General features: G+C 42.0%; 1 protein-coding gene across 9 annotated transcripts in view; it reads left to right on the forward strand.

Annotated features, from left to right (window-relative positions):
- Positions 1–26,004, forward strand: part of PLCB4 (phospholipase C beta 4) — a 395,438-nt gene that overhangs the window by 257,988 nt on the left and 111,446 nt on the right. For all 9 annotated transcript variants that reach the window (XM_045833066.1, XM_045833064.1, XM_045833065.1 and 6 more), the window contains 5 exons: positions 869–949; positions 1,760–1,819; positions 3,047–3,190; positions 24,757–24,836; positions 25,932–25,985. In XM_045833066.1, coding sequence (XP_045689022.1) covers positions 869–949; positions 1,760–1,819; positions 3,047–3,190; positions 24,757–24,836; positions 25,932–25,985 — 419 coding nt within the window. The remainder of the gene's footprint in view (positions 1–868; positions 950–1,759; positions 1,820–3,046; positions 3,191–24,756; positions 24,837–25,931; positions 25,986–26,004) is intronic.

Raw genomic sequence — 26,004 nt, forward strand, 5'->3', positions numbered from 1 at the left:
ATCACAATGGTGTTTTCTTGCTAAAAACCAGGAATCCTTTGGCAGGTACGACATAGCTGCTCTGGGACTCTTGTATTTGGCTAGCATTCCTTCTGGATTTAAATTTTAATTCTGTAGTATTCACCAGAGTTTATGGTATCAACATCGACAGCAGTGGTTCTCAAGCTTTATTGTGCATCAAAATCACCCGCAGGACTTGTTGGGACAGATTTCTGAGCCTCACTCCAGAGACTGATTCAGTCCTTCTGAGCTGAGGTCCTAGGCCCTACAGTGCAGTCAAGCTCCCAGGTGATGTTGATGCTGCTGGTCCAGGGACCGCACTTCACCAGCTCACAGTGCTGGTCAAGTCCTGGTTTACAGGACACCAAACGAGGTTGGATATAAAAGCGAAAGTCTCGATGGTTTTCTGAGTAGACGGCTGAATACTGAATTGTGTAGAACCACCCAACCAAAAAAAATTAATGACATTAAGAAGACAATCTGATTTTCGACATTATGTTAGTTACTGGCAGTGAGTCCGCTGGTGGGAGACCAGCGGGCTGGAAGCTGGAAGTCCTCCCTTCTGGGAGCTCTTCTTCCAAGGTCTTAGAGAAACTTTCTTCTATGTGACCTTCAGGACATGAGTATATTTTGTTCCTAAAGCTACCTTAGAGGAGGATGCTGCATAAAATTGATGTCTCTCATCTCAGTACAAATATGAATGAAAAAGTTTTCAAAACGAACACATTCTATAACATAATAGGAAGAAATATGGTCATACAAAGGGTGATTTCTCATTTTCTTTTGCTTAAAGGCTAAAAGTTATTTGCATTTTTATGGGGTTCAGGATGGTATGAGTCATGCAGATCAACACATTTCTTCTTAACAGGAATCCTTTCTGTTTGAACCCAACTGCCTCTTCAAAGTGGATGAATTTGGCTTCTTTCTAACCTGGAAAAGTGAAGGCAAGGTATGGCCCGGGAACAGCAAGCTGTTCTTCCCTGCTTTCTAGGTTAAACTATTTTATTTCTTAACGAGTAGACAAGTGTGTATTGAGAGCATGGACCTTTGCTTATTCATTCATCCAAGGTTTTTAGGAATGTGCTTCCAGTGCCAGCCATTGGGCGTACAGTGGCGATCAAGGACATAACCCTAGCCCTCACAGATTCCAGACAGAGTCAGGCACCATAAAAAGAAGGTAGAAGTCATTGAGTGTTGTGAAAGAAAAGGTCAGATTGTTACAAGAGCTTAAGGGAGGCAGGTCTGATTCAATCTTGGGAGTTAGAAAGGTTTCCCAGAAAAAGAGCTGTTCAAGCTGAAATCTCAGAGGTGCGCAAGAGCACATTCATCTGGTTTATTGCAGGATTTATCTTAATGCATGGCACAATGTACATGTTTAATGAACCTGTGAGCTGAATTTAAGGAAAGTAGAATTAGGGTTATATATAAATTATCATTATTCCCACTTAATACTTCATGTACACCCATATATTTAATGATATATGTGCATTAACATTATAAAAAAGTAACATTTTATAAACATGTTATAAATAATTATTCAGAGTTGCATTCACGTGTGTGTGTTTGAAATGTATTGTGTGAGGTCTTTACTATTTCTGATTGGACCAGATTACTATTGTTATTGGTTGTTTTCACCTCCTCTTCTGCCTTACTCTAATCAGCATTGCCTTCATCATCACAAATATTTACTAAGTACTTTGTTTGTGCCATAGGTCTGGCAGAATTTAGGCTCACTGCTCTGTTTATTCTCTCTTTTCAGGAAGGACAAGTGCTAGAATGCTCCCTCATCAACAGTATTCGGTTGGGAGCCACACCAAAGGTACCTGTGATTGGTGTTCGCTGTTTTCTAAACGCAGATTTGCTTAGATTGAAAATGGTCTCCTGGATACTGTTTAAATGGTTACTGCCCTCAGTTACTGCCCCCAAATCATCAGCTGGGAATGAAGGCCAGACAGAGTTTAGAAAGTCTTTTCTGTAACTGTGGGGTGATTTGGGCTGCATTGTTTAATTATATTAGAAATGTTATTAACCCTAGAAAGCAAAGACCCTTGCATGATACCAGCATCAAAGAAACAGTTCCCTCAACTCAGAAGTTACTTGCAAGTCCGCCCACCCTTTTTAAGCAAGCAGCGAGTATCCTGGTCTGTGGTTGATGTGGAAGTGTAGATGGCTTTGGTAGTTCCATATTTGTGCCTCTGTGAATTCAGACTTTGGTTCACCTTGAAGGCTCAGTTTGTCTCTGAGAGAAGAAAAAATGACATAGCGTATTAATCAGCTTTCTTTACAGTGATTGATTTGTTTGAATAAGAAGTTGTTTGCATAATGGTGCCAGGAATTTAAAAGATTTTTTTCTAGAATATTCTAGCACAGTGTTTGTTCACTTCTCCGTAACAGCCCTGCAGGTTTTTAGGTGTTTAAAACAAAATTATGTTCCAAACTTACTTCTTTTTTTTAAAACGATCCTCATTTGTGTTAGTTAAAATTTCTGTGTATGTTGGTGGTTCCTCCTGATCTCTTTTGGAGGACAAAGGCACTATTTTATTTGCTAATTAGGGTAAACTTACATCACCTTCATTCCCAGTGAGTGTGCCACAGCCTCTGGAGATGAACACACTCACCCTTTGTGTCCAGGCTACTCAAACTGTGGTTTCTGGTTGTGGCAGTGCTGTGCTTATTTGTGTGAATCCTTGGAGACTGTCCTTTGACGAGAGACCCTCGGTCTTTGTGGACACAGTCAGGCTCCAGTCAGAGGCTTTCCTCCTGTTGCCATATTCCAGGTCCTTCGTAAAGAAACACCCTTACACCTCGTTTTATAAATCAGTAACATTACAGTACCTTGCTTACCAAACAAGCCATGTACTGTTACACCATTTACCTCAACGAGTTTTAGAATAATACTAAACATCTGACATTTTAGATGGAAAGAAAACATTGGCCTTTATGGGTCTATATACATATTTTTTGTTAAATGCGATTTCTTATCACCATGTTTCCTTCATAATCTGTGATCTGACATATTTTCTCCTATTTGTATACCTCTCTACAGGATCCCAAAATCCTGGCTGCCCTTGAAGCTGTTGGAAAATTAGAAAGTGACCTGGAAGGGCGGATAGTTTGTGTCTGCAGTGGAATAGATCTGGTGAACATCAGTTTCACTTACATGGTGGCTGAAAACCTAGAAGTAACTAAGGTAGCCTCAGGGCGACAGCTTCCGTCCTTTCTCCTCCATATGTATATGTGTGGTACATGTAAATTTTTATGTACAATGTAATTTTAATATATATATAGTTTAATTGCATAGCAATTTAAATTTTTAAGAAAATATTTCCATTGCCTTGCTGGAATGCTGGTGTAGAAAATTCAGCAAAGTGCAATAATACCCTTTGATCGTGCCACTTGTGTTTATCAACAACCCAAATGCCTTCTGCAGGGAGAACTAGCTCTGTGCCTCTGAAACATGAATGTGCACAAGAATCACCTGTGATTTTGTTGAAATGTCTGTTTTGGTTCAATAGGTCTGAGGTGGGGACAAAATTCTCCCTTTGTATGGAGCTACCAGTGGATGCTGCTGGTCTGAGAACCACAGCCTAAGTAGCCAGGGGCTGGATCAGCACTGCCTAGTAGAACTATAATGCAGGCAACACATTGCATTTAAATTTATTTAGCAGCTACATTAAAAAAGTGAAAAGGAGCAGTGAAGTTAATTTTAATGAAATAATTTATTTAGCCCAATGCATCCAAACTATTATCATTTTAACATGAAACCAATATAAAATTTACCTGTGACATATTTTACATTCTTCTGTTCATACTCAGTCCTTGAAATCTGTAGTGTGTTCTCAATTTAGACTAGCCACATTTCAAGTACTCAATAGCTGTGGCAGGTGGCTGCCACTGTGAACAGCACAGGTCTAATTCGTCAAGATATCCAGTCTCACCCCCAATAAATTATGAGAGTATTGGGTTATGATCCACCTTTTAATACCATAGCCAGGATACCATTGCCCTGGCAAGCAAGTCTCTCTCAAAGAGATTTTGGCCAGTGAAGTAGAAAGCTTCAAATTTAAATTATTTTTTGACAATTTATTTGTTTTCAGGGTGGTTTTACTCCTGAACAAAGCTCTCATTATCCTTCTGTAACATCAGTGACGAGGCCTCAGCTTCTGCTGCCCCACTACAGAGACCAGTTTGGGAGATGCAGGAGGCCTTTCATCTTTCCGTTAATGTTGCAAGTAGAAACCCAGTTCAGGGTTGAATAACAAAGGCCATCATTATATATATCAAAGTTTAGAGCTAGAAGGGAATGTACGTAAGATCACCATAGGAAACAGAAACTAGAAGACTTAACTCTGGGTCCAGAGTTAATTGGTGGCAGAGTTGAGTTCTGAAGATTCCAAGGCAAGGAAGGCTCTTCTACCCTCACTCAGAGTGTGGTCCACAGTCTAGTAGCAGAGGCTTCATTCAAGCCCCACCAGACCCATTGATCCAGAATCTTCATTTTTAACAAGACCCCCGCCCCGGTGACTCATACGTGCAGTGAATTCTGAGAAGCTTCTAGCCTCTTGGCTGTGGAGACAGAAAGGGATTCTCCATGTGACCTGAGAGCCTTTGCTTCTGTCCTTGTGGTGGCTTTGTTGGCTTTGTGCTGTTGTTCCAGGTCACCTTGTTTGGGGAGAATAGATTCTGCAGTTCCTTCAAGTTCTTTTATTACTTTGCTTAGATCAACATCTAGTTTGAATGGTTTCTGAACCCTGCTGATCTAAACAAACATTTTCCTGCCACTTCTGGTCCATGCCTGCACATGTACTGAAGAAGTCTTTTTAGTTGCTATTTACCATAGCAACATGCAGTCCTAGAAGTCCATGTTGACCGCCCACAAAAAAAAATTTAAAGGTTTGTTAAACACATACAGATATTTAGCCACCTAAAATTTTGCAAAATGACACACTTCTGTAGACCTGTTTCCTGGCATTTGTCAACTCGTCATGTAACAGAAAACAGTATGCCTAGGTGTGAGCTTAAGAATCTGGGCTCTGTGGCCAGGTTGCCTGGGCCCAAATCCTTGCTCTTCAGCTGTGTAACTTAGACACGCAGATGGCCTCTGTGCCTCACTTTCTGGGTCTGTAAGGGGGGACAATGCCACCGCATTTGCTCTTAGGGTTGTTGTGAGGATCATGAGTTATTACATGGAAAGCGCTTTGTGCACTGCCTCTCTCTTGAAAGCTTCAGTGTGTGTTAGCTGTTACAATCACAGGGTCACAGAATTTGAGAGATGGAAATGGAGCTTAGGAAGAGCTTCTCACCACCTCATTTTTCAGATGAGGAGATGAAGTCAAGGAGTTAAAGGAACTCACCTAAGACTCCACAGCAGGCTTGGCCAGAGCCCTGCATAAAACTCAGGCTGCTTTCTGTGTGATGCTGCACACTCCAACCTGCCCTGAGCACACAGGTCCTGGAGGACAGCTCCATTCAGTAAATCCCATGACTGTTTTGTCTCCAATGGTTTGATTGTGGTCAGCCTTGGTGTATTTTGTTTAAGAATCACGTTCTGAAATCTGTACTCATCCGTAGGTAGTATATATGTGTATATTTGAGGCAGGGAGTATATACTTGAAGATAAGATTTTTTTTTCCCTAGTATCATTCCCACTGAAATTTAAGACTAGCTAGCCAAACAAGGAAGGACTATAAAGTGATTCTGTACTGGATTTTCAATTCAAACTCAGTGCTCTTTAAGCCTGTTCTTATGGAAGAAATGAAATGTTTCAGTTTCTGGGAACTGTTACTAGGAATTTTATATTTCATTAATGGTATAATGTATAAATATGAATCTCACTATCCAAACTAGACAGCCATATTATTAGAGCATGTCCTGTTGGTGGATTGACACTTGGAGAAGATACTGAAAACATTTTTCTGCCCTGACCAGTGCAGCTCAGTTGGTTGAGCATTGCCCCACAAAGCGAAGGGTCATTGGTTTGATTCCTGGTCAGGGCACATGCCTGGGTTGGGAGTTCAGTCCCCATTTGGGGCACATGTGAGAGGCAGCCGATCATCTCACATTGATCTCTCGCTCCCCCTCTTTCTCCTTCCCTTTTCCTCTCTCTAAAAATAAATAAAATCTTTAAAAATTTTTAAACTAAGTACATATATATGTGGACGATCTTGCCTACTTCCTGATTTTAAGACATAAAATACCTGTATTAATCCAGATCATAGTATTCAGTTCCTTTGGCACTGACAGCATTTTCCCCACCACCACTATTTTGTTCCTGCCCTTCCGAGTGTGTTATCATCCTTAACAGAGCACATCAAAGTGACAGGATTTATGCAGAATACACACAGATGTAATTTCTTCAGGTGGAAATGGTGGCAGCATTCACGTGTGAACTCAGGTCCAGGGAGGAATGCAAACAGCTCCCAGAGTGCCTGAAATGATGTCTGTGACACGCACAGCGCCGCTCCACTGCGACACGGCTTAGCATCCTGGAATCGTGGCGCCCACAACATGCTCACTGTCCTCTTAGCTGCTGTTTCCCTGGCCAGTGTATCACAAAGGTCAGCTAAAGCAAGTTGTCATTGTTTTTTAATCCTTGCCCAAGGATGTGTTTATTAATTTGAGAGAGAGAGGAAGGGGTGAGGGCAAGAGGAAAACATCAACGTGAGAGAGGAATACTGATTGGTTGCCTTCCGTTCGCACCCCAGCCAGGGATTGAACCCTCAACCTAGGTATGTGACCTGACTGGGAATTGAGCCCTCGACCTTTTGGTGTATAGGACAGTGCTCCAAAGAAGTAAGCCACCTGGCCAGGGCATAATTCATCATTTTTTAAAAATAACATATGCATGCCTTAAACACTTTATTTTAACTTGAAACATATAAATGTGATTAAGTTGTTGGTCAGTCTTTTAATGTTGGGGCTGGAGTGTTTTCATTAAGTATGGGTCTTTTGATTGGGGTCAATGTGTTTTCTGTGCACACCTTACCCACAATGCATTGTCTTAAATACTACCCAGTTTGGTTTTTGAGAGTAGAACTGAGACTTCAAACACACTCGTGAAGCAATGGGAGTGGAGAACGAGTATGGCTTCTTTCCCTAACTATTTAGTTGTCTTGTTCACATGGAGTTTTTAAAAAACATTTTAGCCACTTGCCTTTAAAGAAAACTTCCCAAAATATTCAACTAGAGAAACAACCTTTTTCTTTCCACAAACATATTTCATTGGTTCGTGTAATTTATTATTATGCCGAGTATAAAGCAATTTGGCAACAAACATGAGTACTCGTGGTAAGCGGAAAGGTGAAAGCAGAAAGGTGCACAACATATTAGAAAAGTAGCTCACTGACAGAGTTCAGCATGCAGGGTGTTGTGCTTATTTTATGAACATCTGACAAGTCTTGGTCTGACCGGGATAAAAGTTACAACTGTATCTAGTATATATAGCTCACTTAGGACTATTTATCCTAAGAGATTCTTGAGTATGTTCTAAATTCCTAGGTTCTTATAGCACTTACAATCAGTTTCTTCAGAAAAAAAATCACTTAGCCAAACATTTAATCCAGGCAATCGGACCAACTTCGAACTTTCTATGCTCCCCGCATGGCACCAGCTCTCACACAGAGGGGACTCCTGCCTTCGAGCAAGCCTTCGTTCTGCTTCCACTTCTCGAAGCTGTTCTCTGATTTTTTTACTTCAAGTGGGTATGTTTTTAGAGTCAATACTTTTTGCACAGGAAATCTTGGCTTCTTGGAGTTGAGGTTTCAAATAAATAGTTTCCAGTACATATGAGTGTGAAAATATGATTGGGCTTTTTTTTTTTCAGTAAAAGATGACACCAGTATAAAAAAAATCTTTGTAGCTCAGATTGAATTTTCTTCAGCTGCCCTCTGCTTAAAGAGGAATCAGCCTGCCTTGCCATTGTGCCTCTGCACCTATTCAGAAGATCTGAGCTGCTTTCTATAGACCTTTCTCTCCTATGAAATAAATATCTAACGGTATCACAAACTTAAGTCCTAATCCAGACGTCAACCTTCACCCGCCATTTTTTCAAGTCGCTGAGACCATGAATGCCTTCCTCACACGTCCTGCATGGATCCATTAACAAATACTCTTATATCTAGAATCTCGCTGCTTTTCACCACGACCATGACTACAGCATGATCAAGGCCAATGTCATTTCTCCCCTAACTAGTTTCTCTGCTGTGGCCTTGACCCTTTCAGTCTAGTCTCAAAATAGCTGCTGGAGAAATGTTATTAAAATGTAAATCAGATCATGTCACTCTACCACTCAAAACCCTCGAAGGCTTATAAGGCCCCACAAGAACTGATCTTTATTTGCTTTCTCCTTTCTGTCTTTAGCCCCTTTTTCCTCCTTGCATTTCCATCTAATCTCAGGGACTTTGCCTGTGCTGTTCCTTTTGCCTGGAACATACTATTTCCTCAGTTACAGGCAGTGTTTTCTCCTTCACACCTTCTCAGGTCTCTGCTGGAATATCACCTAGGGGGAGCTTACCCATCTCACCCCTGCCCCCCACCCACCCTCTGGACTTCCTTACTCCTTATCCTGCTTTATTTTCCTTCATAGCTCTGGCCATTGTCTCCATACCATAGACTCATTTGTCTTCCTCCCTCCACAGGAGTGCAATGTTTTTTTTCACTGCTGCGTCCCCAATGTCAAGAATGGGCCAGGCCCAACATTTAGTAAGTGCTCAATAGGTACCTGTTTTACTGAGGTCTTATATTAATGAATCAATAAATTCTAATCTGGGTGATGAATATGTATAACCTTCAATGCTGTACTCCTCAAGTCTTTTACAGCTGAGCTCTAAGAAAAGCTGAGAAAGTGATCTTTGGACACAGAGAATGAGAAAATGTGATTTTGTGATAGTCAAAAAGGTCTGGGATTCCAAGTGTTATTTTTAGAGTCACTTTTCAGGATATAATGGGGCTGTTGCTGAGAAGCCATGACAAGACCAGAGGTTTTAACCGTAGTGTCTTGGCCTCTTTCCAATTTAGATCATTATTTTCTGCTTACCTAAATTCTTCCTGTCACTTCAGTTAGGAAATTTAGCTCTCATTTCCTCTCCTTAAAAACCCTCTGGTAAAGGAATTGCTAACAAATCGCTGGCACTTTTTCCTCAAGCACAGTGCGCCTGTGCGTAAAAGGTGAGTCTCATGTCACGTGGCTTAAAACACCTCTGAGTAAAAGCAGCCACACGACAAAGGCATTTTCCAGTTTTCTTCTAAGCTCTGTAATAAAGTTGTTTTTTATTCTGAACTATGCTCATCTCTTTGCCCACTGTTACCATAAACTGTACAAATAATAGCGAACATGATAGTTTTCTTTAGTTAGAAAAGCAGCTCAGTTCCTCTCATGTATTTTATCTGTCTGCAAACGCAGCTCACCCTGGGAGTTCGGTCTCTGGGGAGCTGAAGGGAGTTCGGATGTCTTTCATTAAATTACAGCTGCTGCTGCACAAGAAACTGGAATCACAGTCGCTGTGCCTGAGATTGAAATGCAACGCTCATTTAAAATATCCACAAATAAGTCTGTTATTTTATACCAAGTTGAATTTTCCTTTGATTACAAAAATAAGCTGCTATTATGAGGATCAAAATGCAAAGATATGAATTGAGTTTAGACAATTTCCAGACCCTTCATTATATTCTCCGCAGGTTGTAAATGTTTGGTGAACTCTGTAATTATGCTTTGTGACCACGTAAGTCATCACATAAGTACATAAGTAACTAGTACGTTGAGTTACGTTGAGTGGAAGGCTTACTGTAATGGTTCTTGGAGAAGGGATTTATTCTTTGTTTTGTTGAAAAAAAATCAAGTTCACTATTTACTCAGTCCCTCCTACTGGCTTTATTGACGCCCTGCAGAACCTCCTTCCCCTCAGCTAGTTTCTCTGCCCATAGTCAAGCTTGGAGCTACTCAAAGGGATCAGACCAGAGGCCTCACTGGGGGCTTCTTAAAAGGGGAAAAATTGGGACAACTGTAAGAGCATAATCAATAAAATATATTAAATAAATGCAACTTGTCTCTGCTGGCACTTTTGAAGAATCTGAAATTCCAGGGTGGAGCCCAGGAATGTTTTAACTAGCAGGTGACTCACCCAGGTAATTCTGGTGCTGGTGAAATTTGGGTCCCATGGGCTTAGCATACAGATGGATTTAGTCTAGAAGTCACAACAATGTTACACCCAAACAAATTTTTACCATATTGATCGACTGAAGCATATAGGTAACTGTCTACATCTATCTATTTTACCAGTTTAGCAAATGATTAAAATTCACTAAGTAAAAACACAAAGAACACAATTTAAAAGAATGTTTCCATGACCCCAGAAAGAGATTTGTTTCAAAGCACCCCCTGTTAAAATGCTATTTCTTGAAATGCAGCTTTAATTCTATTACATGTGCCAGTGCTTCTCAAAGCGTGATACCTGGGAACTAAACTAGCGATGCAGATTTTCAGGTCCTGCTCCAGCCCCACTGAATCAGTAACCCAGGTTTTAACTAGCCATGCAGGTGATTCTGAGGCACACTCGAGTGTGAGAACCACTACCCTGTGGAAAAGCTCAGTGATGGGCATTTATATCCTGCTCCTCTGGCAGAAGCCTTGAGGAATTTACATTAACTTTCCTGTCTGCTGCCCAGGCTCCTGAGCCAGTGCCTGCCGAACGCTGAACAGCTAAACTGTAATCCGCCATGCCTCTCTGTCACCCAAGCCTCAGCAGACTCACGGGTTTTGGGAGGCTCAAGTCTGGGATGGTATACATGTGTTATTTTCTTTTCTCATATTTCTAAGTCTGAAAGTTGGCATTTTCTTGTTTTATTTTGTTTTTCTTTAAGATTCTGTTTTGTGTGTAACAAATGAGGGAGGGGCAGTAAATCACTTTCTTTCTTCAGGACAGAGCTGTGAATCAGAGCAGATGAACGTGCTCACAAGCTTTCAGTGCCCCTGCCCTTTCAGTGATTCCTTGATAAATAAAGGTAACGGGGCCCACTTGTTTTGTTGCTGGGCTGGATGTGGAGCCCCTCACTCTCCCTGCCTTGGGAGGGCTGCATTCCCCAGTGAGTCTGCAGAGTGGGTGCAACTGGTCTCCTGGGGCCTCCTACAACTGCCTTTCGTGTCTCTCATTCCCTTGGCTGTCATCCTGCTCCTGCAATGCCATCTGTCCCAGAATCCAGCACTTCAGTGACTCATCCACGGTGGCACTCTCTGAATTCTGAAATCTTGGCTTTATCTCAGTATCACCAAAAGCAGTAGTTCCTTGAGACCAGAAGTTGTGAACTCAGGTGCCTGCAGGAGCCAGAGAGATGACATGAATAATGCAAAAGCGTCAGGCGAAGACAAAGAGACTGTAGACTGTGTAGGCTGTAGTGAATAGTGTGTACGTGCTCGTGTACATAATCATGGGTGGGGTGGAGGGGTACAGCATCCACTAGCTCCTGGTCAGTTTTCCAACTCTGAATGTGGGCCTGAGGTTGCTGAATTGTTGCTATTGGCAGTGCTTTTTCCATGAGGTACTACTGTATCTATGGATTTTTTTTTGCATGAAATCTCCTGATGTTAAAATGTTGACATATATTCATTGTTTAAATACTGTGTGTGTTCCAGATGACACACAGGTCTGTGGATCATGTGGAACCTTAGCTCTAGACATCAGCCAGCACACATGAGAGCATGGACCCATTTATGCTAAGGTGAATACTAACATTTACTTAATGTTTCACCTCATTGACATTTTAAATAGGTGCTCTTTTTCTTTCTTTTTTACTTCATTCATCTCTTCATCCAAGAATTATTTTTTGATAAATCCTAAACTTGGACAAGTCATTTTCTCTACACGGGCCTTTTCTCCTCCTTTGTAAGAGAAGGGCGTGTACCAAGTGACCTTTGATGTTACTTTCTCTTATGAGACTTAAAAAATCTTTTTGTAAAAAAAAGAAAAAGAAGTGCTGAATACCAAGGAGGGCACAGGTGGCTTACTTTGACAAAACACTTCATAGGAGTCCTACGTTAGCCTAATATGAGTAACATCACCATCCCTAAGGCCAGTCTTCCAGCTACTGGGGCAGGAGAGAAGTACTTCCATCAAAGAAGCAGGACACTGTACCCAGAAGAGACAGGGCCTGCTGGGCACATTATGGTGATGTCTGTGTGTACCATCCACCTGAAGAGAGAATGCTGTGCGGGTGGGAGTTGGGACACATGCAGAGGTTCAGAAAATGTTGGACCCACAGTGCTGGGTCCAGTGAGAAGACTAGAGTGAACACTTTTTGTTGGGAAATTGGAAAATCAGGCTAAGGCTGTGGCCTGGCTTGACTGCTAAGCTGCGGCACTTGTGGAATCTGCCCTGAAGATCCTAGGGAGGTAACAGAGGTCATGATCTATGGTGTGGAAGGGATGCACTAGGATCTTTACATTCCAGGAAGATTGACTTATGGTAATGACGCTTGGCTGAGAGCACTGTTCTCAAAGTGTGGTCTGGACCAGCAGCTTCATCATCGCCTGGGACTTGGTAGAAAGTCAGGATCTCAGGTTCCATCATGGACCTGCTGAATCTGAATCTGCACTTGAACAAGGTCCCTAGGTACTTTTTTTGTCCATTAAAGTTTGAGAGGTACTGAGATAGAATACAAGAAAAGCAGTTGTTTTGGCTTCAAACCAAGGAGGAAGACCTGAGAGCTTTGTAACTTGGAATCAAGAGAATTTGTGTCTGGGTGCAGCTACAGGAGAAGTTAGGGTAGAAACCAGGTTTTCAGTTCCATTACCTAGGAATATGATGGTACGGTTACAAGACATCGAGGACCTGGTTACTGTGGGAGAAGAGGGGAAGGGACAATGAATCTGTTTGAAGATATTCTAGGAGGAATGTGTGTATCACAGGACCTGCTGTGAACCGCCCAGTGCCAAGGAGATCACGTGCTGCTCAGGCCCTCAGGGCTTGTCTGTGGGCTGGCCCTGGTCTCCCTGTCCCTGTGTTCTGCATCTCTAGCCCCTTAACATTCTGAAAACAGCTGTCTTTGTTCTCCTTTGAGACCCGCTACTTTCTTAAGTATCCAAATGTAGATATATACTGTTATTTTTCTTCGCACTGGACTTACTTAAAAGTAAAACTCCTTGTCAAAATGCACGTTTAAGAAATTGGAGCTACTTTCAGGGAGTTCTGTCACCTGCTCCAGTGAGGTTTCCTTGGAACAGTGAGAGGAGCAGAGTGAGAAGGAAGCCTGGCGTTGTGGCCTAGGCCCTGGCCTGCAGTAACGCTGAGCATCCCGACAAAGCTACTGTCAGCGTTTGCACAGACCGTGCATTTTACACTGTTCACTGGTGTGTTCTGAGTGCAAAAAGAGCATCACTCACGGTGGAGCACATCTCTCCTCTATGTTCTAGTGGAAAGTACAAGAGAATAGAAAGAAGAAAATTAACCATTTTAAAATGAACAATTCATTGCTATCTGGGAAATCACATTGTTGTACAATCACCACCTCTGACTGGTTCTAAAACATGCTCCCTGCCTAAAGGAGACCCTGCACCTGCCCAGCTCCCCCAGTCCCCAAACCACCTAAGTGTGTCCTTTTCACCCACACACAATTCCTTTGTGTTACCAGCTCATGTTTCTTTAGAAATCTCCCAGCCTCCTAGGCACTGTGATCTCCATGCTGTGGTCTGCACTCGGGACATATTTCCATTGCTGGGGCCTTGCTTATTGTTGTGTTTCATGAACTTGACAGGTTTCCTGTGGAGAGACCCTCAGCTCTAAGCTCATCCCAGAGCAACTTATTTTGCCCTAATTGCAAGTGTTATCAAATGACTCCACCAAGGGAATGCAAATTGAACTGCTCTAATTGCACCAGAAGCATAATGAAGTTTGTGTTTCACCTTTTGGCCCCTGGGAGAGAAAAATGTCACTCACTAGCTTTAGTGTCACTAGAAAAATATTCCATTTACCATGAAGTTCCAATTTATACCAGTAGCAAAAACTGCCATTGTGAGCATAATATATGTATCACGTAGGCCTGCACATGTTTGTATGTTTTTTAGTCTTTAGGTTATCATTTTAAAAGGGGATCCATGAAGAAGGTGGGTGGGACACCTCACTTGAGATGAGACCGTGTTACCTCTGAGCACTACAATCTGAAGCAAAAAATTTAATAATCTTATAATCAGGGGATGGCAATCTGCAGCCCATGGGCCAAACAGCCCTCCCCCTGACTCTGTATGGCCAATGAGCTAGGAATGGCTTTTACATTTTAAAGGGTTGTGGAAACAAAACAAGATGTAAAAAGTGTACAAAAAGGAGCCGCGTGTGGCCTCCAAAGCCTAACATATTTGTTGTCTGGCCCTTTACAGAAAAGGTTTGCTGACCCCAATAATCATAATGGCAAGAGCAGCTATAGTGCATTTTTTTTTAGTGTATATTGATTACAAGACCCTATTCAGGGCACTTGGCCTGTGTTATCTCATTTAATTCTCACAACAATTTTATGGGATAGGTATGATTATCCTCATTTTACAGAGGAAGAAAGAGGCCCAGAGAGGTTGCGTAACTTGTCCATGGTCACACAGCCAGTAGGTGTCAGAGCTGGTGCTTTGAACCCTGGGCTATCAGGAGATCCACTCCAGATCCTGAATTCTACCACCACCCTATGCTACAGCTCTCAGGTTGAGAGACAACCACTTCCACCTGTAAAATTATATGATTTGACTGTACCTTTTAAGGTAAATGTTTAATATCGTTACCTGTGGGAGGTATAGTACTTGGGAAGAACAGCACTTCCAAAATTGGTGGCCAGCAAAATGGATTCCTCAGAAAAGTCTGCATTTAAAGGGCTTCCTTGTTCAAGTGAACATGAGAAAGTCTCGCTGGACAGGTTTCTCTAAGGCAGCTCCCTGGGAACTGTTACTCTTCTCATGTCTATCTCAGCAGGGGGTGGGAAGAAGGCTAGTCAGTGATTTCTCAAGCTTTTATTCATTTTTATTTTGGCCTGTTGAAGGGGCACAAGTAAAAATCTTTCAGGATGAATGTTTTATAGGACAAAGTCAGCAAATGACATTGTAGAGGAATCATATTCACCCCAGTATTTTTCCAGAAGTAGAAAACAATAAAAGCCAGACATTCATTTATTTGTCTTTCCCATAAATATTCCTTTTATTGTCTCTGTTTCCCTGATGCCGTATTTATTTCCTCCCTCACCCTTCCCTTTTTCTGGGTGGGGTGAGGGGGGCACAGGAAGGTGGGGTACTTTTCCATAAATGATAGAATGTTAGGTAGTAAAACAAACCCAGTGACTTAGATTCTTTCTTATACCTCTTATATTAAGTCCTACTTAGTTTATAGGATTACATATAGATTTGATGTGCCTGAGATAATAAATAGGTTGATGCTACCTGGGCAGGAGTTGGCTTCTTGATTGATTATATCTATCACAGCACCTCTGCAGGTCATGTCTGTCTGCATGTTGAAATGCTGTTCATTTTGGCATGACTTAATTTGCCAGCGTTGTCAGGAGGATTGTGACCTCAGGGATTATAAGCACAAGCATCAGCCAAAGATTCAATTCATCAGCTCTTCACCAAGATTTTGCACATTTGGCAGCTGAGACCAAAAATGTACTCTCCCAAAACTGGTGATTCCTGACTGGCAGAGGACGATGCTCTTGTTTTCCTCAAAATCTTAAAATGTCTTCAGTGGTTTTAGAGTTTTCCAACAGATGCTAAAGAAGTGTTACATTAAATAAACCAAATACCTCATTTTCTTTTTGAGTGATTTCTGAGGTTTGTAGGCACAGAGCTGCTCTGCGACCTCTGAGGCACTGAAGAATATCACGCGCTGTTTATCTAAAGTCAGTGGGCACGAGTGAACATAGGCAGGAATGTATTCTGAATGTACACATGTAAGTATGATTTCTTTGTCTGGGTCTGCCATATAAGCTGACAACAGATAAGAGAGAGGCATACAAATTTATTATTTTTATTGATTTAATTTATTAAATTTTTAATTTTACATGCCCAGGGGCATCACAGAAAGAAGTGAATCCCCAAAGGAGCAATGAGATTTGAGAGTTTATGTAGCATCTTAACACGGAAAGAGAGGGGCAATAGGCTGCTTAGGAGAGAGCAAATTGTCTTTAGGAAAGATTAACGAGCCCTTAGGAGAAGACATGGGAGATATAGTTTTGAGTCATTTTCTGTTTGGGTGTGGTGCCAACTTTTCATTTTCCAGAGAAGATTAAAGTTGATCCTGGGGGGAAAGTTGGTCCTGGAAAGGGGATTTAAGATAATTGAATTCTTCTGGGAGACTCTGCTTTTAGGCCAATAACGGATTTCAGGAATTGAGAGGGCTTCAGCTAAAACTGGCATCTTCTGGGGTGGCATATCCTGGTTCCCTTCAACAGTACACTTAGTGGAGTAGGTGGCTGGAATGAGATGTGGTTATTTGGAATGAGATCCTATGGGTCCAGTAGGACTTGGTTACAGAGCATCTACAGAACCTGGCTTAGGCAACACAAAAATTGCCTCTTAGGAATGGTAATGAACAGAAACCCATCACAAACCCATGGGGATGTGACCCTCCAGCTTCTGAATGATGACCAACAACAGCACAGTGTCCTGTCCTTTCCTGTGACTATTTAAGGGTCCTTTTTGACCTGACTACTCAGCGTTGTCAGGATAACCAGCCAGGCTGACAGACTGTTTTGACTACGTGTGAGTGACTAAACTAGTTTTGACTGGGGAAGTATAAATATTGTCCAGGCCTATCCAAATCTATCTTTGCAACACAGCCTCACATACTCATATGTGGCAGCTTATTTCCTGCCCAAATACTCATTTGCCATGCTCTCTGAAGGTGATTTAAGAAATCAGATGACACTTACTATATTCCTTCTGTAACCTTCTTCAACTTTACTCTGTGCACAGAGAACAGCAGATTCCAAATCTGTATATTCTGGAAGACACTCAGGCTATGTCAAGGAAAAAAAAGCTCCAGTTGCTCTCTTTTGGATTTGAGAGCTTTATGAAAATTGTTACTGACTTCCCAAGAGCTTTTGAAATTACTACTGGCTTGTCTCCACTGATTTTCCTCCCCCCCCCACCCCAAATCCCCATTGTTTTTGGCCACCAGTTTCAATAGTTTGCTGTTGGCCATAATCATCGTCTCCTTAGTTAAACCTTTCATCCTGGGTTTCACAACTGGTCTGCCTGGGACTACAAGCCTAGTTCCTTCATTATGCATGAAATTATTCTTCACCTTACCTTGCATGCTTCCCTCTGCGATGGTAGTTGTGGCGACTTGCAGGTTTCTTTGCCTGATATGTTCTCACTGTCAGTGCTGACATTGTCTGCCTGTTTGCCTTCAGCCCTGTGGCCATGGGGGAGTTTGCCACACTGACATCGAGGCCTTGTGAGACTGACACTTAGCACATCCTACCTGCACTTCTCTCTCTCTCCTTAGTAGAGCCAGGAGAAGACAGTAGTTGAAATGAAAGAGAAAAGTTTTTATCTTTTCTGCTTTACATGATGTAAAAATTGGTCTATGCTCTGCAAACAGACTTTGCCAGGTCTGCTCCCTAGTAATTTTAGAATGGATTTGGCATCCTAGATGAGCACACTGGAATGGTAATAAATTTATGGTTTTTTTGGTCAAGTCTTGCCTAAATCACCAGTCTGTCAGCCCTCCTCAGACCTGGGCAGAATGCCATGGGGACCAAGACCTCAGGAATGCTGGTACTCGGCCTCCAGTTCCTCCTGCTCCTGTGTGGGCTGCAGCTTTGGTGCTCAGGCCTGGTCCCTGGACCTCTGGTGGCTCAGTAGTGTCCTGATCATGCATCCTAGTTCTGAGAAATGGACCTCTGTCTTGTTTCTGTACCAAATTTTCTAGTAAGTGGTCTCCCAGGAAGCCCAGCCTTCCTGAACAGGCCTGTCCTGGTTTTGCACTTACCTCTCTTAGGAGCAGGGGGCGCTGTTCCTCTAACAGGCTTCTGCAGGACTGGCTCCTGCTGCCAGATCCTGAAACATCACTAGCTCCTGAATTTTAGCCAACATCCCAATGGCTGCCTGCATTGCTCTTATAATACATGTGACCATCTTTAAAATACGTTAGCATATACTATGATGTGTGTGTGTGTGTGTGTGTGTGTGTGTGTGTGTGTGTGTGAATTTAAATTTTAATCCAAAACGTAGGAATGAGAATTCAAAATTTGAAGTGTCTCAATTGGTAGTACTCACCCTAAGGGGGTAGTTAGTTAGCTTTGAAAAGCTTGAATCAAAAAACAATAGCCCACTCATTATATATAAATTATGCCTCAATAACATTGATTAAAAACAAAACCAAAGAAATCTTTTCTCCTATGGCCACTGCCATGCACTCTTCAGCTCTTCAGTTATCTTTATCTCTGATTAGCACCTGATGCTCTGATGCTAGCTAGCATACTTCAGTGAATGTTGCTTTGGAGTTAGCTGGAGGGCCTGTTCAATTGTCGATTGCTGAGCCCCACCCACAGAGTGTCTGATTCTGTAGGTTTGGGGTGGGGCCTGAGGATTCACATTCCTACACACTCCTATGGGATGTTCATGCTGCTGATCCTGGAAACCACTTGAGAATACCTGGCATGATGAAGCATAGAACTGCTTTTTCATTGGTGGACATCATAGTGGTATTCAAGATACGCGATTCGTCTAGAAACAGCAAAGGAGCTCTGCTACCCTTGCTAGAACAGGGCACAAAAAAACAAGTCCACGTGCCTCCATGGCATCTCTTGAAAGCTTGTAGAAAAAGGCAGAATCTTCAGTGCAGACACTAAACCTACTGTATCTGAATCTGTACTTTAACAAAATTCCCAAGTGATCCAAATGCACATTAAAGCTTAAAAATACTGGGGTAAACTAAACTTAGTGTATGTGGTCTAGGTCAGAGGTTCTCTGTTAGAGAATCACATTAGAATTATCTGCAGTGTCTAAAAATTAGGTTGACGGCCCAACCATACTCAGATTTTTAATGGGAATCTCCAGGGGTGGAGTCCAGGCTTCTGGAATGTCTTTTAAACTCTAGAGGGAGTTCCCAGGTTCTGGGAACTACTAGTCCAATCTCTGAGTGCTAGACACAGTTTTCTTTTCACAGTGCACTAGCTGGAAATGTCTTCACCTTGGCCTGCCTTCAAAGTTAAATATTGACAACTTAATGCCAACTAATACCTTACCCTAACTGAACTGAAGTGATTTCATACACCTTGCTTCTATAGACTTAAAGAGAAAGCATCTTGGGTTCTACCTACAGTGTCTTTACTCTGAAATCTGAGCCACTGCCTATAGTTACTCCTCTGAATATTGTTCATCTGTAGATTTGTGAAATTTTGCATTTTATATTCCAAGCACTCTATAAAGAATCTTGTTTTCTTGCAATGTTAGACACTGGAAATCTTACTTGAAAAGTTTCATAGTTCGTCCCAAGTACATGGAAATAGATCTTAGTTCCCTTGTTGAATGTCCTTTAGTCTTGGCTAGAACTCAGTACAAAGGGATCAAAAGCTGAATTTCAAATGATATAAACTGCTGGCTTATGTTGTTTGAAGTTGAAAACTAGTTAATTGTTAGAGCAATTAGGCACCTTAAGGACAGCCAATTGAAATATGCCCTAACTTTTTCTTAGCCACACTTAGTTAAACAGACAAATAAACAAAAATCTTCCATAGAGCAAGGTTTACGCATTCTAGGAACCAAATTTCCTGTGTTGTAAATATTTCAGATGGCCCCATCCATCATTATTTGCACAGCTCAGAGAAGCAAAGTGAAAGTCACTACCTACAGCATCTTGCCTCCTCGTGTTGCCACATACAAGCAGTTGAACTGCAGTTTCCGAAATGTGCAGGTCAGAATTTCCATTCTGGTGAATGCAGATTTGTTCAGCTCAGGTGGGAAGGGATATGACAAAAAGGAAGAGCAAATAAGGAACTGTGGGTCCTTACTAGAAGTTGCATATTCCAACTGAAGACACTGTATGAAACCTTCACCTTCCTTAGAAACCAAACCTGGATCTTTCTAGGTGAGCAATGGAAGGAGATGCTCCAAGTTGGGAGGTGCTCCCTCTCCTAGACTTGTGCTCCTCAAACAGAATGTGCACTTGCGTCATCAGCCATCTTATTAAATGCACCTTCTGACCCAGCGGGTCTGGGATATGACCTGAGATTCTGCATTTCTAACCAGCTGCTAGGTCATGTTGATGCTTTCGGTGTAGGAGCCACCCCTTTGAGTGACATGGATTTAGAGCAGAGCTTCTTAAGAGCAAGTTTACAGAAGAATCACTTGGAAAGTTCATTGAAACACAGATTTCTGTTCCCTAGCCCTAGAGACAGATTTAATAGATGGAGCCTGATAATTTGCATTTTAATAATTTCCAGGTGATTCCGATGCTTCTGGTCCCGTAAGTAGCAGGTATCTAGTTAACTTTTGAGCAGACTTAGTTAAGATGCTTCCACTGAAAACAAAGAGCCAGACATTGGAAGGTTAGGGAGGATGCTACTAAGTTTTCCTCTTGGAGAAATTTACATAGCAAACTTGGAGAGTGTCACAGGGCCGGTGTCATTTTTACTTTGACTACATGCTATTTTGACTAAAGGCTGAAAAAGAATGCTTCTGGAACACAATCTAGAGATCAGATTGAGTTAAAGGAATAATTCTGCCTGCGGTGGTGCTGACTGTATAATAATGATAATAATAGTTATTTTAAAAGGACAAATCTCTGTGCACAGAAACAGGCTAGAAGGACAAACAGCAAAGTGTTGTCAGTGGCTATCTCTTAATATCAGTAGAGCAGGAGCTTTAATAACAGGACATTTTGTTCAGTGTCATTGTGTTATAATGTTGATGAGATGTTGTAGGAACTTAACTCTGGTTTGTCTCAGTTAACCTGTGGAAACACTGTTTTCATTATGCATTGTTTGACTTGAAGTCACAGAACCTATCCACCATGTTAAGCGAGGACTTCCTGCAATGGGATTTGGGGTGACATTTACTTTTTGCTTTATGCTTTTTTGCTTTACATTTTTCTACATAGGAATTTAAATATTGCTTTTAAAACCTTAAAAAAACTAACAATTGTTTTTAAGAGAAAAAGTGAGATATCTACTATGTGTAAATTTATATATTTTTCAGTTTAGTTTTGTTGTATCTCTATATATACTTTTTTTAATGGAAAGGGGATTCTTTTTTGTCTGTGACAGTCCTAGTGTTGTGAGGGCAAAGGACATGGGTACGTCTGAGGCCCAGCCATTTGCCTGGGACATGGACCCTTCCTGCATGATGATGAGAAAGTTTAAGAGTCCAGGAGGAGAATTCGAAGTTTCCCAGGAAAAATTAGGGACACCCAAAGGACCCGGCACAAGCCCCAAAGAGTCCTTTGAAGGACCTTTTTTCCTTCTCCTTAGAAGGGCTGAAATGAGCTTTAAGTTCATTTAAACAAAATTAGGTAAGATTAAAAGGAGAGACCAGTAACAATTACAAAGTCGAAACTACCAGTGTGGACTCCTGAACTGAGTCACTCCTGTGGGCCGGTCCCCAGGGTCCTGCTGCATGTGCCCACTTAGTGTGGCACACCAGAGGCAGGGGCACCGGGCAGCCTGAATCACACTGGGGGTGTGTCACTGTGGGGCCTGTGTATCTAAGTCACACTGTTTCTTTCTATTAATCAGGAAACATTCAAAGAAGTTGATAAGCATCTAAGTTTATTCCTGGCACAACTTTCCAACTAAACTCTCAGGCTCTGCTGACACCTGCTGGTATTTCATTTATTTTATATTGAAAACAAAACAAAGCAAAAAAAGCATAATGCTTACCATACTTTCTATAGGCATTTGGCCTTATTGTGCTAAGTATACATTACCTGAAAGATAATAGAGAGAAGAGGTCTGAGAGGACTTTTTCACCTCACAGAGGGAGACATGTGAACAGTCATTGAGTGAAAATATCCCCAGTGTGAAGGGCAGACTATCGTGTTCTTACTGCCTCTGGGCTCTGAGCCAGCAGCTCTGTGACCTTGGACCAAGCCCTTGACCTCACTGTCATCATCGCAAGGAGAACAAAGCAGCGAGCAAGCTCCCAGGGCACATGAGAATATGTGGGGGATTCCTGCGGCCTTTCCTGTTAACTGGAATTGGGGTGCTGTCCCTGGAGTGAGGACCTCTCAGGTCGCTGTCAGGGACCTTTCCATCACAATAAACAAGATTCCTCACCAGCACTGTCTTTTCAAAGATGGATGGAATCTGTTGAAGCCTTCTCAAATCTCAGCATCTCTGTAATCTATTTCTACAAACAGGTGAATTAGAATAATCAGAGAAAGCCAGTGAATAGTCTCAGAAATTGTCCACTTTTCTGTCCTAGGAAACCATGGGCTTTGTTTTGTGTTTTGGAACACGTACCAAGCCTTCAGGTTAAGAAAATGCTTCCCAGTTAATGCCAAACAAATTATTTGTGCTTTTTCTGTCTCCTCTTGGGAAACTCTGTGTGAGCCTGTGGTTTGTTAGGCCAGTAACAGGATATTTGATAGTCCCACAGGAGTTACAGTCCCATATTTAGCCTGACTGAGGAAGTGAAGTCTGATGATGAAAATAATTGAGGCATTCTTCTCCTCCCCCAGAATCCTGACAACACTTATCATGCTTGCTGAGGCTTTCATTGCTATTTACAGTTCTCAGAAAATGGCCTTTTGTAGTTGTGAGAGGAAATTTACCTTCTACAGCTCCTAAGTCCTCCCTCAGAAAGCCATTAGGTGCCACTGGAGCACAAAGAGAAAAGCACAAAATCTGTTAGATTCACATCCATTGGGATAGCTACTATAAAGAAAAAAAGAGCAAAATTACAAGTGTTGGAGGGGATGTGGAGAAATTGGAAACCCAGCACACCATTGGTGGGATTGTAAAATTATAGAGCCACCACGGTGAACAGTATGGTGATTCCTTAAAAAGTTGAAATTAGAATTGCCGTATAATCCAGCAAGTCCATTTCTGGATACAGATCCAAAGAGTTGAAAGCAAGAACTTTTTCATTAATTGAAAGCGAGAGACATTTGTGCACCTGTGTGCACATTCACACAGCATTGTTTGCAGGGACCAGCAGGTGGAAGCTCCCACAGGTGAGTGATAAACTAAGTGTGCCTTATACATACGATGGGATAAGATTCAGCCTTTACCAGGAAGGAAAGTCTTGCACAGGCTACATGAATGAACCTTGGGAACAGTATACCTATCCCAAAATGTCAGATACTATGATTTCTCTTATATGAGGCAAATTCACAGAGACAGAAAGTAGAACGGTGGTTACCAGGGACTAGGGGGAGGGGAAAATGGGCCGTTGGTGTTTAGTGGGAACAGAGGAACAGAGTTTCCGTTTTGCAAGATGAAGAGAGTTCTGGAGGTAGAGGGTGGTGATGACCACGCAACAGAGTATATGGCACTAATGCCACTGAATTGTTCACTCAGAAATGGTTGAAATGATAAATTTTATGTTATATACATTTTACCACAATTAAAATGAAAATTTCACAGGTCCATTTATAGAACTCAGTCATGGCCTCTGGCCCTTGCAGTGACTGAATCATTTGACCTAGTCAAAACTGGAGTCAAAACTGGTAGCACCATGCAGTGCTGTCCAATGGGACTTCCTGTGATGATGGAAATGTTCTGTATTTGCACTGTCCAGTATGGTAGGCACTAGCCCGGTGTGGCCTTTGAGGACTGCAAATACGACTAGTACCATGGAGGCACTGAATTTTATTTTTATTCAGCTCAAGTTTGTATAGCCAACCTGTGGCTAGTGGCTACCATACTTGGAGAGTACAGGTAAAATGTACATCCATATTACTGCCTCCTCCAAAATATCTTCCTCCCCAGCACAAAGCTTCAGCAAACTGCACGGGTAAGGTACTGGCTTGCGTGGGGGCCCCAGTTCTGTTTTAACCTCTAGAATTAATTTTGCACAAATCTCTTTGGCAATAGTGCTGCTCTTTGTTTTAGCATCGTGGCTTGGCATTCATTGGCACAGTCATTGGACCCAAGGACAGAGTTGGCTTCAATTCGCAGGCCCGCCTTTTCTGTTAACATGCCCTTTAGAGACCCAGATTCCTTTACCGCCCTGCACAATCTTCCTCCACTTTTCCTTGTAGATCCAGGGGGTGATGTTATGAACTGAAACTGAGGTCCAAGTCCTTATACAGAAATTATGTGAGCGCATTGCTGCTTCCTCTGGGTACCCTGGCACTCAGTTTTACCTTTTAAGGCTGTGCTGGGAAACACAGATAGGTAAGATATGTAAGAAACTCTTAGAATGAAATACTGTCACACAATAAAATTGATAAACACATAAGGCATTCATCATCTAAAATGGAATAGCTAAATATGTCATCTTGTATTGTATAATGTTGCTTAGAAATGATTAAGGTTTCCAGTGATTGAAAATGGGGTTGTATTTAAGCAGGCTGCAAATAGAAGGCGTAACAAGTCACTCAGTGGGCAGCATTCCTTTGTGACAACCCACTGTTTAATAACACTATGGATGCCACATTTATCTTCATGGAAAGAGTGAAAGCTGTTTATTAAAGGGTAAAAAATGAGCACGCAGAATGAAGAGGGCTGTGTGGCAGGAGGAGATGAAAGAACAGTTTAAGATATTACACATAATGAATACAAGCTATCCAACCAAAACCATGCTTAGCTCCAGCAGATTTACTAACCAAGAACACTTTTTTTCTTTTGCAGCAATGGGTAGATGGCCTAAGATCAATCATACACAATTTCAGGGCCAACAACGTCAGTCCGATGACATGCCTCAAGAAACAGTGAGTTTTGTTTGCTTTACCCCTTGTTCTTGGCTTTTATCAGGCAAAGGGTCAGCATGTAAAATGAGGCTCAGCATGTGACCAGGCAGTGTCTTGCTTGCCTTTCCCTCCACACTCCTGGCCTTGGAGAGGAAACTGACCAATGCATACCTGTACTCTTCATGATAAACAGATAAACCCAGCATTCATGATTAACCCAGAGCCCCAAAATGGGGGGAGGAGTGGTTGATGGGAGGAACATGCTGGACCCTCAGCCCCCAAGTGTCCTCCGAGTTGTGGACACTGGCTTTTGCATGCCTGGACTGAATCTGCTGATAAATGGCTCCCCATGAGTGGCCACAGTTGGGCACTATTGTAGCTAGAACCTCTGTTGCATGAGAAATGGGGAGTGTGGCCGAGAGAAACACTTGCAAAGGCACCCATTATTAGGGTGAAAAAGAGGTCACCGACCCCAAGGACTGTTCAGCACAGTCAGCTCCAAATGTACTTTTGAAATTCAGACAGCAGGCCTTACCCCAGCTCACTGTATCCAAAATCCAGAGGGGTACTAAGAGCTAGATTTTAACAAATGATTTTTTAGTCTAAGTATGTCCTATGCATATTTAGACAACACTTACAGTGAAGAACTATTTGTTGTGTATCTAAAATTCAGATTTAGCCCCGGCTGGTGTGGCTCAGTGGATTGAGTGTCAGCCTTCAACCAAAGGTCGCTGGTTCAACTCCAGGTCAGGGCACATGCCTGGGTTGAGGGGCCAAGTCCCCAGTTGGGGATGTACAAGAGGCAACCGATGGATGTTTGGTATCTTTCACACATTGATGTTTCTCCCCCTCTCTTTCTCCCCACCTTCTCCTCTCTCTAAAAGTAAATAATAAAAAAAATAAAAAATAATAAAACTCAGATTTAAGTGTAAGTCCCATATTTTTATTTGCTAAATCAGGTAAGCGTAAATTCATCTCACAGTATGTAATTGTCTCTGGTTTTCAGACTAAATTTTCTTTGAATGAATGAATGATCCTGTGAAGTTTTTTTTTATCCTGATTGTAGCTGTCCCTCCTAAGAAACATTAAAACAGTGTTGCTCCTGTTGTTTTCCAGCTGGATGAAATTGGCATTTATGACCAACACCAATGGTAAAATCCCAGTTAGGAGGTGAGTCTCTCATTTCTGT

Source organism: Phyllostomus hastatus, unplaced genomic scaffold (assembly GCF_019186645.2).
Source record: "Phyllostomus hastatus isolate PE091 unplaced genomic scaffold, TTU_PhHast_1.1 phas_contig_17, whole genome shotgun sequence".
Taxonomy (NCBI): Eukaryota; Metazoa; Chordata; class Mammalia; order Chiroptera; family Phyllostomidae; genus Phyllostomus; species Phyllostomus hastatus.